Below are 15754 nucleotides of genomic sequence, written 5' to 3' on the forward strand. Positions count from 1 at the left end.
ATTGAATTCCCTGTTTAGAGCGGCTCCACGCGTGCGGACAGCCGCTCAGGTGTGAATGGAGCCTCAGGGCTTATTCACATCAATTGGTGTGTTCCAGATCAGTAGCTGCAGGAACGCACAGCAATTGCTTACTAAACATCCCCCTTCGTTCTGGGGCGTGGCAGTGCATTGAAGTCAATGGCACTGCAACTACGCCCCCAGTGTGACTCTCAGACGCGTGGCAAAACATTGCCTGGGTTCCGCTACACTGCAAATGCCAAAAATGCTGCATGCTCTATTTTTGGAGTTTGCAGTGGACAGGCATGCAGGCAATGTTTTGCTACGCATCTGATTGCACTGTGGGCAGGGGCACGTCACTGCAGTGCTATTGACTTCAATGCACCGCCACACCCTCTCCCACCCCAGAGCAGAGGGGAAGTTTAGCGAGATTGCTGTGCAATCCAGCAGCTACCGCTCTGGAACACAGCACAGTTGGTGTGAACAAGCCCTCAAGGTAGCAGATGGACAGCTGCTGTGCTGTCCTTATGATCTTGTACTAGACAGGTTAAGGGAAGGCAAGCTGAGAGTTGTCAGCTGTTTGGAAACATGAAGACTGGACTTGGGCACAAAATATGAAGAAATACTATGCTGGGCGATATACATTTGTTTGATCTAGGTTCATAATTGAAGAGTTTGAGAGTTCAATACTAAAAAGTTACAGGAAATGCAGAAATTCACAAGACAAAATATTGTACAAATGGTTTAACAGTCTTCCTTTAAATATTTGTTCTGACCTGTGATTTATGCCATTGAAAACATACCCAGGAAACCCCAAAATGCTATTAAAAAAACCAGACAAAATAAAGCCAATTTGCAGGTTTTGTTTTATTAGTGTTTGTGGTTTGTATATTTTGCACCACAAAAGAACATTTATAACAATCACCAATTGTCAGCTTCAGATACTACAGCAGCATCCATGTTCTTTTCAAAAAAGTAAGAGGTGCCCTTATACCCATCATATGCAAATCCATGCATCTTTTCTACATGCTTTATTACAGAATTATCTGCCAAAAGACAGGTGCCATACAGGACACTTCACCAACAGGTCACATATGGGACATTCATGATTAATCCTACGCTTTAAAAAGACTAAAAGTTCAATCATGGATATCCAAACGCATTTAGTTAGGAATGGATTCTGTGGATCCACATTTTATCGTTGCACAGGATGGGCAGGATTCAGGACAGACATTACATACAGCAGAGGTCATAGGATTTCAATTGCCAACACATCAGTATTTTTCTTTAATAAATCTGAAAATTTGCTCAAAAAAAGGTATACAAAAATACAGTATAAATTTGTCATTCAGTACAAAATCCAGCAAGCAGCAGGTTCAAAGAAATATACAAAAAAAAACACAATCACAAAAACAGACAAACCAGTGTAAAGTGACGAGAGTGAGGTATAGAGTGGTTCACACCAGACAGTCCCAACGTTCCCCCTATGACAATGTGGCAGTCCTTCTGGTCTACAAGTAGTCCTAATACAGCTTTAGATGAGCAGATCCATAGTAGCATTACACTACCAGCAAAAGGAATTACTAAAAGATGTTCAAAAAGAATCCCATTTGTTGACTAACGGCAGAAACTGTTTTGCAAGAGGAAAGTAAGGCCCCATGAAAGATCTGGCAATGTCAAGTGCATAAAGTGCATTACAGAAATTAGGCGAGGGAATACAAACAAAAACTTTAGAGCCCATCTCCAGCTATAACCTTTTTTTATTTCGGCTAGAGTAAATGAGTTTGATCTTTATATTTTTTTTTAATTAAATTGCCGTTTAACCACTCCAGGACTGAAAAGAGGGGAATGGGTGTCAGACAGGAGACAGGCATTTAACCTGACAGATTAGCTAAATATCACTAGAAGTGTTTGTTCCTATCCAGTTCCCCAAAGAAAAGGTTTCACTAATCACTCCCTGTTTCTGCAACACTGTCACCAGGACAGAAATCACAGTGAATCTCTTCAAAGGGGACAGACTGCAATACAAACCTGACCAATACTAACCCTTTCCCATTCTGTCCAAAACCAAGAATGTGTTGGCTGGCATTGGGTTTTAAGTTCCAGAATCTAGAGAGTCAGACCTCTTCAGAAATTAGAGATGTGACCTCACGTTCTTGGGCGAGGGGCTCAGCCTGTAAGAATTACAGCTGTATACAGTCTTATGGGGGCAGAAAACCATAACAGTTAAATGTACATTTTCCCAAATAGAGGGAACAAATCATTTGTAGAACCTGAGGACCAAGGAAAATTCACCTGAAAACAGGACAAGCCCTTTTTCCACTTATGCTCTATGGAGCACACCAACTACGAAGCGAAAATCTCACTTCTGTGCAATCCCAAGACATAACTCATCAATGTGCAAATGTGCCAGGCAGACTTCTGACTAGTGTCCCTTTCAACGGCTTTTCAGTTGGGAGAGTTTTTTCAAAAGTTGCTGGTGACGACATCGAAGCTTCAGTTTCTCAGCCACAAGCCGTTGCTCATCGCTGATCAAGCCTTGCAAATATTCTGATGCTTTGCTCAGCACTACTACTTTAGGCGTTTTGGAAGCATGAGCAAGACCAGGTACTTCCTCTCTTAGCGCCAAGAAGCGAGAACGCAAATCATTTCTCCTTTTACGCTCCATGTAGTTGTGATTCTTTCTTTTAACAAGATCCTCACTGTCTGAACCTCCAGATGGAGGTGGGGAGCTTAATTCAAGTGGACTGCAGGGTTGTACAGAGGAACAACTTACTTCTCCAGGCTCTTCTACAGAGGGAGATGGACAAGGTTCGGGAGAGGTAGGGCTGGGCTCAGGAGGAAGCCTTGCCGCATAGTTATGTTGCTGTTGGTGGATTGAGATGTGGAAGAGCTTGGTAGCGGTATCCAGTGGATCAGCTCGAACTGTGATGGTAACTGGTTGACGACCACGATAGGACTTTCTCTTTTCCACGGTCACCACATCAATCTCATCCTCTTCTAGAGGAAAAGTGAGAAAAGGGATTAGTAAATAGAAAGGACTGTATACGACCATAGCCACACAAATAAGGCAAACCACAAATAAACCGAGTGATTTTTAACACAGCTACCCAAGTTCTTTTTGCTGTGGACATATTTACATATTTACATGCTTGCCTTTCCATATTTTGTAGGTTCTCCCTTTAGAGTGAGCTTGTTTCAAGAAGCACCATGTGCATCCCTGTTAAATGCTGATGGGATGCTCAAGACAAAGTCTAATGTGTCTGAGCAGATTAAGACTTGAAAACTATAAGATTTTTAATACCTTAAACAAATTTTACATGCAAAAGGTTTCTGATCTACAGGCTAGGGATTAAAGGGAATATGTTGCCTTTTTAAACAAGCAAGTCAGTTGAGTTAGCGAAATGTGTTTTAAGAAGCTAGAATTACATTGTATATAAATACTGGGTGTATACACTTCTCTTTCATGGGTTATTCTGTGGCATGTAATTAATATATAGTAAACGAGATTGTCACAGCTTACAAGACAAAACAAGAAACCAAGACTAGACAATATATACAAGCATGTATTCCTGATAAAATGCCTTTGCATCATGCTGCACCAATGTACAGGGCAAGTAGTGTTGCCAAACAAAGGGCTAGACTGCACAGCAATGATCAAGGGGAGTGCTAGAAGTCTGGCAGGAGGCTGTATGAATGGGTGAGGTGTAGGGGGAAGGGTGTCTGCAGTCTCAATACAAAAGGCACTACAAAGGATTGAATGTAAATAGGCTCACTTCACCATTAATAAATCCTAGGTCTAAGGACTCCAATTGGTTTAATACTCCCAGTTCAAATGCTAGAGCCATTCTCATTGGCTGGAGATAGTGTCTGACCCCTGCCGACTGCAAGCTGTTGCTTTTTGTCTGACCATGTGGCTGCCTCATTCAGCTGAAAGCATATTGTGTAACTTTGTGTTGAGTGGAGGGGGCATGTCTACAATGGCCATCCACTGAACCTTGCCAAGATCTGCTTCTATACGTGCCACAATAAAACATCTCCATTGTCATTTCTCTCAAATATAAGGCACTCAGCCCTACATTCTAAGGAATCCGACATTCCCTAAACAAAAGCAACATTACAAAGTCAGCATGCAAATGCTACTATTCAAATGAAGACTCGTAAACATCAATTGTTATGCAATTCATTAGACATGCATTACCAAATGTAAGAAACAAATCCATAGAGTTCATTCAGCTTTATAAAACACAGTACATCACACATTTACCATAATATAGGAGCAGGTATCTGGCAAACTATTCAAAAAATAAGCAGCTAAATACACTTAGACCGATTGCAAGTATTGCAGTCTACTCTAAACCTTCATTGAAACTATTTCATGCCATGTGTATGGAAGTTAAGCAAGTCACAAATTGATTGGGAAGGCATCTCCTTCACTGCCCTATATACTTACAACTTCAGTAATGCTGTGTCTGTGCTTAGCAATCCTATTCCAGGGGTATTCAATGTAAAATACACATGTATCCAATAACAGCACCAAATGTTTTAACTATTTCCCACTAGCACAGCTGAGCTCATTTCAGTGTATGTACTGTACACAGCGATTCTTTTCAACACACCCTTGTACTCTAGAGACTAGTTTGTTACCAAATGCAGGGTAATGAAGCTACTTTACCTGCTTTGCACCTGCTATCAGTGCTAGGTGTGTACAACATGCAGGTGCCAGCTTGTTATAAGGAAGTAGCATTTCTATTACATTAGAGCTCTACCTCTATTATGAACACTGCAGGTACATAGAACCAAACACTTCTATAGACAGACCTGCAAGCGGGAGAGTATTCATATGCAACATATTAACACATACCTAAACCAAACACTATACTAATTATCAGGGACACTTACTTCCCAGTCAGTCCTTCAAATTCAACAAGCAAAACCCATTTTGTCTTCTATCCTGCAGATCTATGACCAAATTCTATTACTGTGTCCATGCAAGTGTCAATGTTTAGAACGACATTTCTCAACATGGAGGAACCCTTGAAAAGAACTTTCAGGTCTCAAGGAACCCCCTGCCAATTACAAGATCTACAGCTTATGGAAGAAAAAAAATGCTTCTTACATTGGTGGTCATTGAGAAGAATGGCCCACTTGCAGAAAGCCAAAAGATCATTGTGTCAGTGGTTAATCAACAGAGGCTGAAATTGCCATCTGCTCAAGGAACCCCTAGTAACCTTATGAGGAACCCTAGGGTTCAACAGAACTCTGGTGAAAAGGGCTACTTAACTGAGAGATAGACATTGCTCATTGTTCAAGGAACCCCTAGTGACCTTCCAAAGAGCCATTGGGATCCATGAAACCCTGATTGAAAGGCAGAGAGGTGGGAAATTGCTCATAGAACCCCTAGTAACCTTTGAAGAAACCCCAGGGTTCCACAGAAACCTGGTTGAAAAAGGCTGGTTTAAAATATAATAAAAGAACATTTTAAATCTTGGGAAGGATTGACAAAAGGGGCATCCCCCCCTGCACGGGTAGCAGCTCATCAGATAATGCAATATGTTCAAAAAAGTATCCCGGTTGTAACACATGGTTAGTGAAGCGTGTGTGTAGCAGCACAATACAGTCACCATGCTCTGAAGGTAGACCATCATTGTATGCTCTTACCAGAGTCACTGGTATTCTCAGATCCTGATGAATTGGGAATCTTTTCAGGGTGGGCTGTTGGTACAATAACTCCTGGTGTCGCTTGGTCTGCAGAGCCACTCCCAGTCTCCGTCAACTCAGAATCTGAAACCGTTTTTGGAGTACTTGCTGGCTTTGAAGTGCCACTTGAAATACGTTCATTGATTACTTTTTCCAGGTGTTCGCGGGTCGAGAAGCCACTCCACATACAGTCTCTCAAAAGCACTACAGAGTTGAGCCCAGAGAGCTTAACAGGAGATTCCCATCCCAAATCCATTATCTCTGATCCCCAGTCAGTACCACTCCCCCCCAGGCATCCTGCATTAGATGGAGAGCAACCAGGTACAAGCTCAAACTTCTTCCAGATATCTTCACTGGGAGCAATATAACGATAAAAGTCCTCCTTGAGATCCTCATCGTAGAAGTAGTGTGTGCTATAACAGCCAAGATCCATTGTCCTACAAAAACAAAACAAAGGACTGTAATTTACTAGTACATACATACTTTGTTAGACCATTTTATATTGGGTGAGCAAAACAAGGAGATGGCAAGACAGGCAAACCTTTTATTTGGAAAAAGCAGGGAGGAACATGTTGACAACCAACCAAGCAGGGAGGCACATGTTGACAACCCCCACTTAATAGAGTGGCAGGATTAAACACTAGCAATGACTGTGCTAATGAAGCCCATTAGGCAACAGATGCATCTTTTTAGGAATCCCTAGAACAATGCAACTAGGCGGCAGCTAGAGCGGACATACTCCAGATACACACATGCACAGGACTGCACACAGAACCACCCTGTATAACAGCTGCTATTAGGTTTAATAGAACAGGTAATACCTAAACTAGCTTTTAGGTAACTTTGGATAGAAGGAAAAGCAAAGCAGCTGTTCAATTAGGCTTTTGGGGTATCCGATAAGCAAGCCAAGAGGAGTGGAACCCTCATCTAGCCCTACACAATGCATCCCTCCAATGCAGAAGCAGTAACCCGGGGCAACCAGACCTGTATACTACCTGCTATAAACTGATGATCAGTGAACTCTAGAAGTGCTGCAGTCTGTCTTTGATCACTTTCTGCCATCAGGTCTAAGCACAATAATGAGGTAGGAAGACTAGACAAGTGACTGTACTGGTTTATAAGTGGATCCATGCTCCAGGACAAAAAGTAAACTCAGAACAGGTATGGGTCACATTTCATAAGCGGTCAAAACACAACTAAATCCAAAGCTCCTTGAAAGCTGCCCAGCACTCCCTACAGCATGTGGCGAACGCTTATACAAGCATGTGTCCACTATTGCGCAACCACACGCAGTGAAGCGATCAGCCATGCACTGGCCAAGTCCCCAGGGAACAGCCACACATCCCCTGCCCCCAGCCCGCACACCGTGCCTTCTCTTACCCCGGGTGTCCCCGCACACTCTCTCGGACACGCTGAGTCTGACCCGGTTCATTGTTCCCCCACATCGTTATATGAGCTTGGTTGGCCCTTCCCAAGTGGGCGTGTGCAGGGAAAGCCGGCTGCACAGACAGCTTGTTGGGAGGGGCGGGGCCTGTCCGGAGCTGCCTGGCACATTGTTTGGGCAGACTGTTATTGTGTTCAGTGACAGGAAGCTCGGAGACAAAGCTCTGCTGACTGCCAATGTTTCCAAAACGGTTCCATGCCGAGAGGAGGCAGAATAGCTTTTATCCCCCAGCGAAGGCTTTGTCTGCGATAGACACACTATAAGGGCCACCTTACATGTTACAATCAGATCGCACAATCAACGTTAGATATATTAAATCTATGATATAAGAACCTATCTGGATCTATAGAACCAATGTGTATGCAGTCAGGCAAGCACTTGCTCTACCCAGCTGATGGTATGCCAGATTGTAAAGTGTGGTGATCCTAAAAATAAATTGTATAATCAGATTGCAAGGTGTGTGGTGAGCTTTTGCTTTGTCTCTAATCATGCTGAACTCTGGTGAGGTGTAAACAGCTAACAGTTGGAGGGATTTATTTTGCAGCTTTCTTTGTCCCAATTATTGATCACCTGACTGCATTGCTCCTTGGGGCGGGCTGAATGTAATCCTCATTAGTGATGAGTGGGGGCTCGGTGGGAATCCAGTTCACTTGAGTTCACCCAAGCCCGCTCAAAACTGCGACCGACACGGGGGGCAAATCCGTTGCAGCAGGCTCATTCCCCGTCCTGCACTTCCAATTCACAAAAGGGCAGGGATTGCAAGTGTCACCACTGAATGGGCTGGGAGTGCGATTTAGAAGAATGAGCGTTTTTGGTCCCATAGTCTATAGTGGAAGTTCAGTATCAGGAGAGAGAGGAGGGGGCCCGGCGGCATACCTTAACCTGTCCATGTGTACCCAGCTTTAGGCTCACCATACACATCTGATCATACAATCTTTGTACAATCATAGATCTACCAAAACTTTAATATGAGGGCCTACCCATTCTATCCAATCTATATCTAGTCAGATACAGTAGGTCCTTGCACTACATACTAGACATATGCAGCCGCAAAAAATTTGTTTCGTTTATTTCTGAAATCGGGGTCTGTATGTGTTTCGTTTTGGGTTTCGGATTCGGATCGGATTCGTAATTCGGACGAATTTCCGAAATTTGGGGTTTTGCGCGAAACGGACGAATGTTTGTACGTACGTACGTAGCAGAATTGACACAGTCGACATTTCTGGTTGCTGTGCTCTAGTCTTCACTATTAAAGGGACATTAAATCCTTTTCTTAATTTTTTTTATCCGTTTAAACGTTGACGGTGCATGCACAGGAACATGAAGTAATGTTTTGTTTTTATCTTCACATGCTATGAAATCCTCTTTTTGTAGTGATTATCGTAAATTTCTCATTTCTTTTCCATTAGGACGAAATTCGTACTGAACCCGAAATTCTGAATCCGAAATTTCGGATCCGGAATTTTGTATTCGGATGCTTTCGGATGAATTCGGACATGGTACGTTTCGGAAATTCGGATGCTCCGAATCCAGGAATTTCTGAAATTTCGTCCAAATTTCAATTCGGGACGAAACTAATCGCACATGTCTACTACATACTTGTTGGCAGATCTAAAGGATACTGTACAATCAGATTGTTATGTGTGTGATGTGCATAAGCATTGTATTTAAGAAGGTGAGAACTTTCTCATTTTAGTATTTACATCTAAGTAGACTAATCCAGGAATCTCATCAAAGACATTGGGTTTGCCTCTAAAGTGACATGAAAACAGGCCCTGAGGGCCTGTTCACACGACGTCCGTTTTCTGTGCTGACCTGATCCGTACGCTCCTGCACTCAAAATGCATCCCAATGCATCCCTATGTGTTTTATGGGCTCCAGTTCTCACGTGCGCAGTCTGTTCAGGTTACGACAGAAAAAATACTGCATGTCACATTTTGTACGGTCAGGAAACGGACCGGAAATGCAAAACGTGTCAATAACGCACTGCACTGCAGCTAACATACTGACAGCCCCACTCCAGCAAAAAAAAATATATATATATATTTTTTAACTGTAACGCATCAAAAACGTACTGCATCAGTAGCACCGCGTCCGCAGATCCGGACCTGATCAAGATCTGATATCATGTGAACAGGCCCTCAGGCAATTTTTTCCCCCCACTCCCAATGTTAGTGTCAGGACTTACCTTAAATGATGCCTCTTTATCATCTTCTTCTTTCTTGTCCTTTTCAGATGTCCCTCCGGTGCCGGTCTCGGATCCAGCGCTGACTCCTCTGTTCTCCTCTTCTCTCATTTCTGTGTGGGTGCACGCTGCTCCATAGACTTACCTTGTGTCTCTCCTCTCGAACATCTGAAGTGCACATGTGCCCGCCCCAAGATCCTTTGCGGCCGCCCGAGACTCTTCAGATGTTCGGATGGGAGCGTGCGGTGAAGACACAGGTAAGTTTAAACCTTTTTCAAAAGTTTTTTTAAAAAAAGTTTTTGCATATATTTACTGCTTGCTAGCAGTAGATATATGCAAAAAAAATGAGGGTTTAATAACCCTTTAATTTTAGTGCACTCAAATGAATTAAAGGGATATTTCATGTGAGAAATACTTGGGCTGTCATTGGTGACATTTTGAATATTCTACTTCTCAGAGTGTCTGCAGGTTTGTTATTTTCTGACCCAGAAGAGTGCAGCAAGTAGTATTGGAGTGAGGTCAGGACCCTTTTTATAGGTCAGTGACTCTGAAAGTATGAAAGCCAGAAGGTCAACATGACAGTCAATTTAAATTTTACAAGGGGATCAGCAATGGCAGTATCAATATTTCTGTCTCAGAGGTAGGCAATCTTAGCTCTCCAGCTGTTGTGGAACTACAAGTCACATGAGGCATTGTAAGACTATGACAGCCACAGGCATGAGGTTAGAGGCAAAGGCATGATGGGATTTGTATTGCTGAGGTTGCCTATCCCTGTTCTATCATGACAAGTTACCTTTAAGCTGGATTAAACTGTTCGGTGTGCATGCAGAATGCGTGGTAACGCACACACGTAGCTATAAATGGCCCATGTCATTTCAATTTCTCTCTTACTCTAAACTGCAGCAAATAGATGTGAACCAGCTACATAAAAAATGGGATTTCTACTTGTAATAATACACCTTCTTGCAGTGAAATGCATGAGTTTTGTTGCATGAAAGTGGACACTAGTGAATAGGCCCTTAGTCCCCGTTCACACGTGTGTCATTTGATGCACTCTGTCCATCACTGATCGCAACAAAAGGAATCCCATCATTTTCCACAGGGCCTGTTCATACCTATGCAATGCACTTCCAATGCGACTGGGAAAATTGTGCAGGTGATAATTTTAGTCCCATAGACTTCAATGAAAGCACATAAAAATGCATGTAACATGCATTTTCATACACTTGCGATGGTTGTAAGGTAATTAAAAAAACGTACGATCTGCCTATCTTGGACAGGCAGATAGTACTTGTGATGATCGCAAGCCGCGCCCCCCTGAGGGGCGGGCTTCCGATGACCGCAACGCTGAACGGGCAGTGTGTGCTTGCGCACACCGGCCCGTCCGGCTTTTATCTTACGAACATGCTACACACATGTTCCTAAGATAAAAGTCGTGCAACCTTACAGTAGTAGAGGTCGCACGGCTTCCACACACCTTACGATAATCGTAGGATCACGGGATTTCCCGCGATTGTCGCAAGGTGTGTGGGCACCTTAAGAGCCACTAGCTGATTCACTAGCTAACTCCAGAGCAGTGAAGTAAGTGAAATATCTGTTCGATATCAATGCAAGTGAGGTGATTGCATTGCTACCATGCAGCTTGTAAGACAGACAATGGCAGCTTCCAGCAGACAGCAATTTAGCCTAATAAGAAATTCTCACAGGACAGCAGCTGTGAGATTTACAGAGCACTAAGTACTCCCTAGAGGAACAGCTGCTGCATTAGGCTGGTGACAGGTCCACTTTAAAGTCTGACAAAAGCATGGTTTCATTCAAAACTATATGCAAAAAAAAACAGATTAAATATATGCAGAAAGTTTGACACTTGTAGAACTGAGAGAATGTTCATGTATAGATTAAAAACGGACAGCTCTGGGTTCCTGTTATCCCAGGAACTGTAAATGCGAATGAATGGAGTTCACACAACTGAGCTCTTCACAGGTATATATTTGTGTAATCCATGCATGCATCTGAAGATTTGGTCTCATGGTGTATTGGTCACCTGGTATGTCTTCTCTTTCATTGTTCTGTAAACTCTTTGTTAAGATTTCATTACCCGCAGCCAACCCCCCCACCACATCACATGCAGTCGCCTTTGCCTCAAATGGAACTGTTTCATTATGATATATGTAATCCATGCTAATGCATTGTGAGTGACAGGTTATGATATGGGGTAAATGCTTTATGAAGGTGTCTGGGAAAAACAGATTTATTGGCTAGGCGTTGTACCAAAGCTGTCCTTGGATGAAAAGGGGAGATTCCTGTGCTTGATCAGGACAGCTGGTTAATCCCTTCCCCCACACTCCCAGATGATCCCCTTTGCATTCATCCAACTATGCAACAAAGAGGTAATGTCCCTTTTCACATCAAATCCCTCACTGACCCTTAGGGTGTATAGCGGGGGATGGAAGAAGGTACCTTTTCACTTACATTGGAACATTTGCATAGATTGTTACTAATTGTTTCAGGAGGCGCAGCCCTCTGCTAACTATAACTCCTGATCACTGTCAGATCTCAGGGAATGCATCCATTTACCATTACATCTAAGAACAAAATACTTTTACAAATGGGACTTTTAATGTGCCAAATAACAATACAACTATGGTATGTTAAAAATCACAGTATTTTATTATTCTTATAGATTGTAAACTCTCATGAGCGGGCCCTCCTAACCATGTTGTCTTGAATTGTATTGTAATCTCTTCCTTATATTGTAAAGCACTGTGCAAACTTTTGGTGCTATGAAAATCCTGTATTATAATAATAATAATAATAATAATAATAATAATAGGCACATGTATAAAAACATATAGACTTACCTTAAATGATGCCTCTTTATCATCTTCTTCTTTCTTGTCCTTTTCAGATGTCCCTCCGGTGCCGGTCTCGGATCCAGCGCTGACTCCTCTGTTCTCCTCTTCTCTCATTTCTGTGTGGGTGCACGCTGCTCCATAGACTTACCTTGTGTCTCTCCTCTCGAACATCTGAAGTGCACATGTGCCCGCCCCAAGATCCTTTGCGGCCGCCCGAGACTCTTCAGATGTTCGGATGGGAGCGTGCGGTGAAGACACAGGTAAGTTTAAACCTTTTTCAAAAGTTTTTTTAAAAAAAGTTTTTGCATATATTTACTGCTTGCTAGCAGTAGATATATGCAAAAAAAATGAGGGTTTAATAACCCTTTAATTTTAGTGCACTCAAATGAATTAAAGGGATATTTCATGTGAGAAATACTTGGGCTGTCATTGGTGACATTTTGAATATTCTACTTCTCAGAGTGTCTGCAGGTTTGTTATTTTCTGACCCAGAAGAGTGCAGCAAGTAGTATTGGAGTGAGGTCAGGACCCTTTTTATAGGTCAGTGACTCTGAAAGTATGAAAGCCAGAAGGTCAACATGACAGTCAATTTAAATTTTACAAGGGGATCAGCAATGGCAGTATCAATATTTCTGTCTCAGAGGTAGGCAATCTTAGCTCTCCAGCTGTTGTGGAACTACAAGTCACATGAGGCATTGTAAGACTATGACAGCCACAGGCATGAGGTTAGAGGCAAAGGCATGATGGGATTTGTATTGCTGAGGTTGCCTATCCCTGTTCTATCATGACAAGTTACCTTTAAGCTGGATTAAACTGTTCGGTGTGCATGCAGAATGCGTGGTAACGCACACACGTAGCTATAAATGGCCCATGTCATTTCAATTTCTCTCTTACTCTAAACTGCAGCAAATAGATGTGAACCAGCTACATAAAAAATGGGATTTCTACTTGTAATAATACACCTTCTTGCAGTGAAATGCATGAGTTTTGTTGCATGAAAGTGGACACTAGTGAATAGGCCCTTAGTCCCCGTTCACACGTGTGTCATTTGATGCACTCTGTCCATCACTGATCGCAACAAAAGGAATCCCATCATTTTCCACAGGGCCTGTTCATACCTATGCAATGCACTTCCAATGCGACTGGGAAAATTGTGCAGGTGATAATTTTAGTCCCATAGACTTCAATGAAAGCACATAAAAATGCATGTAACATGCATTTTCATACACTTGCGATGGTTGTAAGGTAATTAAAAAAACGTACGATCTGCCTATCTTGGACAGGCAGATAGTACTTGTGATGATCGCAAGCCGCGCCCCCCTGAGGGGCGGGCTTCCGATGACCGCAACGCTGAACGGGCAGTGTGTGCTTGCGCACACCGGCCCGTCCGGCTTTTATCTTACGAACATGCTACACACATGTTCCTAAGATAAAAGTCGTGCAACCTTACAGTAGTAGAGGTCGCACGGCTTCCACACACCTTACGATAATCGTAGGATCACGGGATTTCCCGCGATTGTCGCAAGGTGTGTGGGCACCTTAAGAGCCACTAGCTGATTCACTAGCTAACTCCAGAGCAGTGAAGTAAGTGAAATATCTGTTCGATATCAATGCAAGTGAGGTGATTGCATTGCTACCATGCAGCTTGTAAGACAGACAATGGCAGCTTCCAGCAGACAGCAATTTAGCCTAATAAGAAATTCTCACAGGACAGCAGCTGTGAGATTTACAGAGCACTAAGTACTCCCTAGAGGAACAGCTGCTGCATTAGGCTGGTGACAGGTCCACTTTAAAGTCTGACAAAAGCATGGTTTCATTCAAAACTATATGCAAAAAAAAACAGATTAAATATATGCAGAAAGTTTGACACTTGTAGAACTGAGAGAATGTTCATGTATAGATTAAAAACGGACAGCTCTGGGTTCCTGTTATCCCAGGAACTGTAAATGCGAATGAATGGAGTTCACACAACTGAGCTCTTCACAGGTATATATTTGTGTAATCCATGCATGCATCTGAAGATTTGGTCTCATGGTGTATTGGTCACCTGGTATGTCTTCTCTTTCATTGTTCTGTAAACTCTTTGTTAAGATTTCATTACCCGCAGCCAACCCCCCCACCACATCACATGCAGTCGCCTTTGCCTCAAATGGAACTGTTTCATTATGATATATGTAATCCATGCTAATGCATTGTGAGTGACAGGTTATGATATGGGGTAAATGCTTTATGAAGGTGTCTGGGAAAAACAGATTTATTGGCTAGGCGTTGTACCAAAGCTGTCCTTGGATGAAAAGGGGAGATTCCTGTGCTTGATCAGGACAGCTGGTTAATCCCTTCCCCCACACTCCCAGATGATCCCCTTTGCATTCATCCAACTATGCAACAAAGAGGTAATGTCCCTTTTCACATCAAATCCCTCACTGACCCTTAGGGTGTATAGCGGGGGATGGAAGAAGGTACCTTTTCACTTACATTGGAACATTTGCATAGATTGTTACTAATTGTTTCAGGAGGCGCAGCCCTCTGCTAACTATAACTCCTGATCACTGTCAGATCTCAGGGAATGCATCCATTTACCATTACATCTAAGAACAAAATACTTTTACAAATGGGACTTTTAATGTGCCAAATAACAATACAACTATGGTATGTTAAAAATCACAGTATTTTATTATTCTTATAGATTGTAAACTCTCATGAGCGGGCCCTCCTAACCATGTTGTCTTGAATTGTATTGTAATCTCTTCCTTATATTGTAAAGCACTGTGCAAACTTTTGGTGCTATGAAAATCCTGTATTATAATAATAATAATAATAATAATAATAATAATAGGCACATGTATAAAAACATATACAGTTCATTTTCATGTGTGCGCACTAGTTGGCAAACCATTATAAGAGGTGTTTTTGTTTCCCAATAAACTGTTTGCACTTGGCTGCTTTAAGTTTTGTTTGCCAGCCTGTGGCAAGAAGCTAGGCAGGCTCATTTGAAAGACTTCTCCATTTACATTACAAGCAAATTCACATCTAGAGTTAAGTGTAAATTATAGGGTGCATTTCATTTGCACTTTTCTTTAGTTTAATGCTATTTTTGTCCTTGTTTACTTGCTCTCACTGTTTGCAAATCAACCTTGGGGGCAGAATATTTGCTACAGATCTACTGCACAGCAGTGACTACTAACATGGAAAATAATAGGGGAAGAGGACAATACTTTGGTTTATAAACCAAGAGAGATGTAGAAAATAATTCTAAAAAATTCTAATTAGTTGGGTTAGAACAGCATATGCAATTTGGCATCTTAAAATTAAAGCATACATGTTTTGGGCCAGTTTTAGGCACCTATACGTTGCTCTAAGGCTACCATAAGCTGGCCATACACCTTACAATTTATCTGCAGATTTTCTGTGGTCAGATGGAAAAGGTTCAACAGATTCCTCCATCTACACTTAACTGGAATCTCCACCTGGGCCAATCTGTTGCACTTTTTCCATCTGACCACAGAAATTCTGCAGCTAAATTGTAAGGCGTGTGGGCACCCATACACTGATCATTTTTCCTTGTTCAGGCCA

The 15754-nt window shown here is 42.3% G+C and overlaps 1 protein-coding gene across 2 annotated transcripts; it reads right to left on the reverse strand.

Moving 5' to 3' along the window:
• Window positions 1-1918: 1918 nt before the first annotated feature.
• MYCL (v-myc avian myelocytomatosis viral oncogene lung carcinoma derived homolog) lies at window positions 1919-7164 on the reverse strand. 2 transcript variants are annotated; one of them, XM_018573559.1, is made up of 3 exons: window positions 7078-7164; window positions 5659-6134; window positions 1919-2994 (listed from the first exon to the last, which is right to left on the reverse strand). In XM_018573559.1, the coding sequence occupies exons 1-3, from the start codon at window positions 7140-7142 to the stop codon at window positions 2435-2437; spliced, it is 1101 nt and encodes a 366-aa protein (XP_018429061.1). In that variant the 5' UTR covers window positions 7143-7164; the 3' UTR covers window positions 1919-2434. The 2 variants fall into 2 exon arrangements, with proteins under 2 accessions (XP_018429061.1, XP_018429060.1); XM_018573558.1 differs by having other exon boundaries at window positions 1920-2997.
• Between the last annotated feature and the right edge of the window lie 8590 nt (window positions 7165-15754).

This window comes from Nanorana parkeri, unplaced genomic scaffold, assembly GCF_000935625.1.
Source record: "Nanorana parkeri isolate BGI_ZX_2015 unplaced genomic scaffold, ASM93562v1 scaffold2425, whole genome shotgun sequence".
Lineage (NCBI taxonomy): Eukaryota > Metazoa > Chordata > Amphibia > Anura > Dicroglossidae > Nanorana > Nanorana parkeri.

Excerpts from the sequence above, each read along its gene's own strand:
- MYCL (XM_018573558.1), bottom strand. The coding sequence starts at position 7,142 with ATGTGGGGGAACAATGAACCGGGTCAGACTCAGCGTGTCCGAGAGAGT. Across the intron at positions 6,135-7,077 it reads AGTGTGCGGGGACACCCGGG|GACAATGGATCTTGGCTGTT; the intron begins GTAAGAGAAGGC and ends TTGTTTTTGTAG. Across the intron at positions 2,998-5,658 it reads TGAGAATACCAGTGACTCTG|AAGAGGATGAGATTGATGTG; the intron begins GTAAGAGCATAC and ends CTTTTCCTCTAG.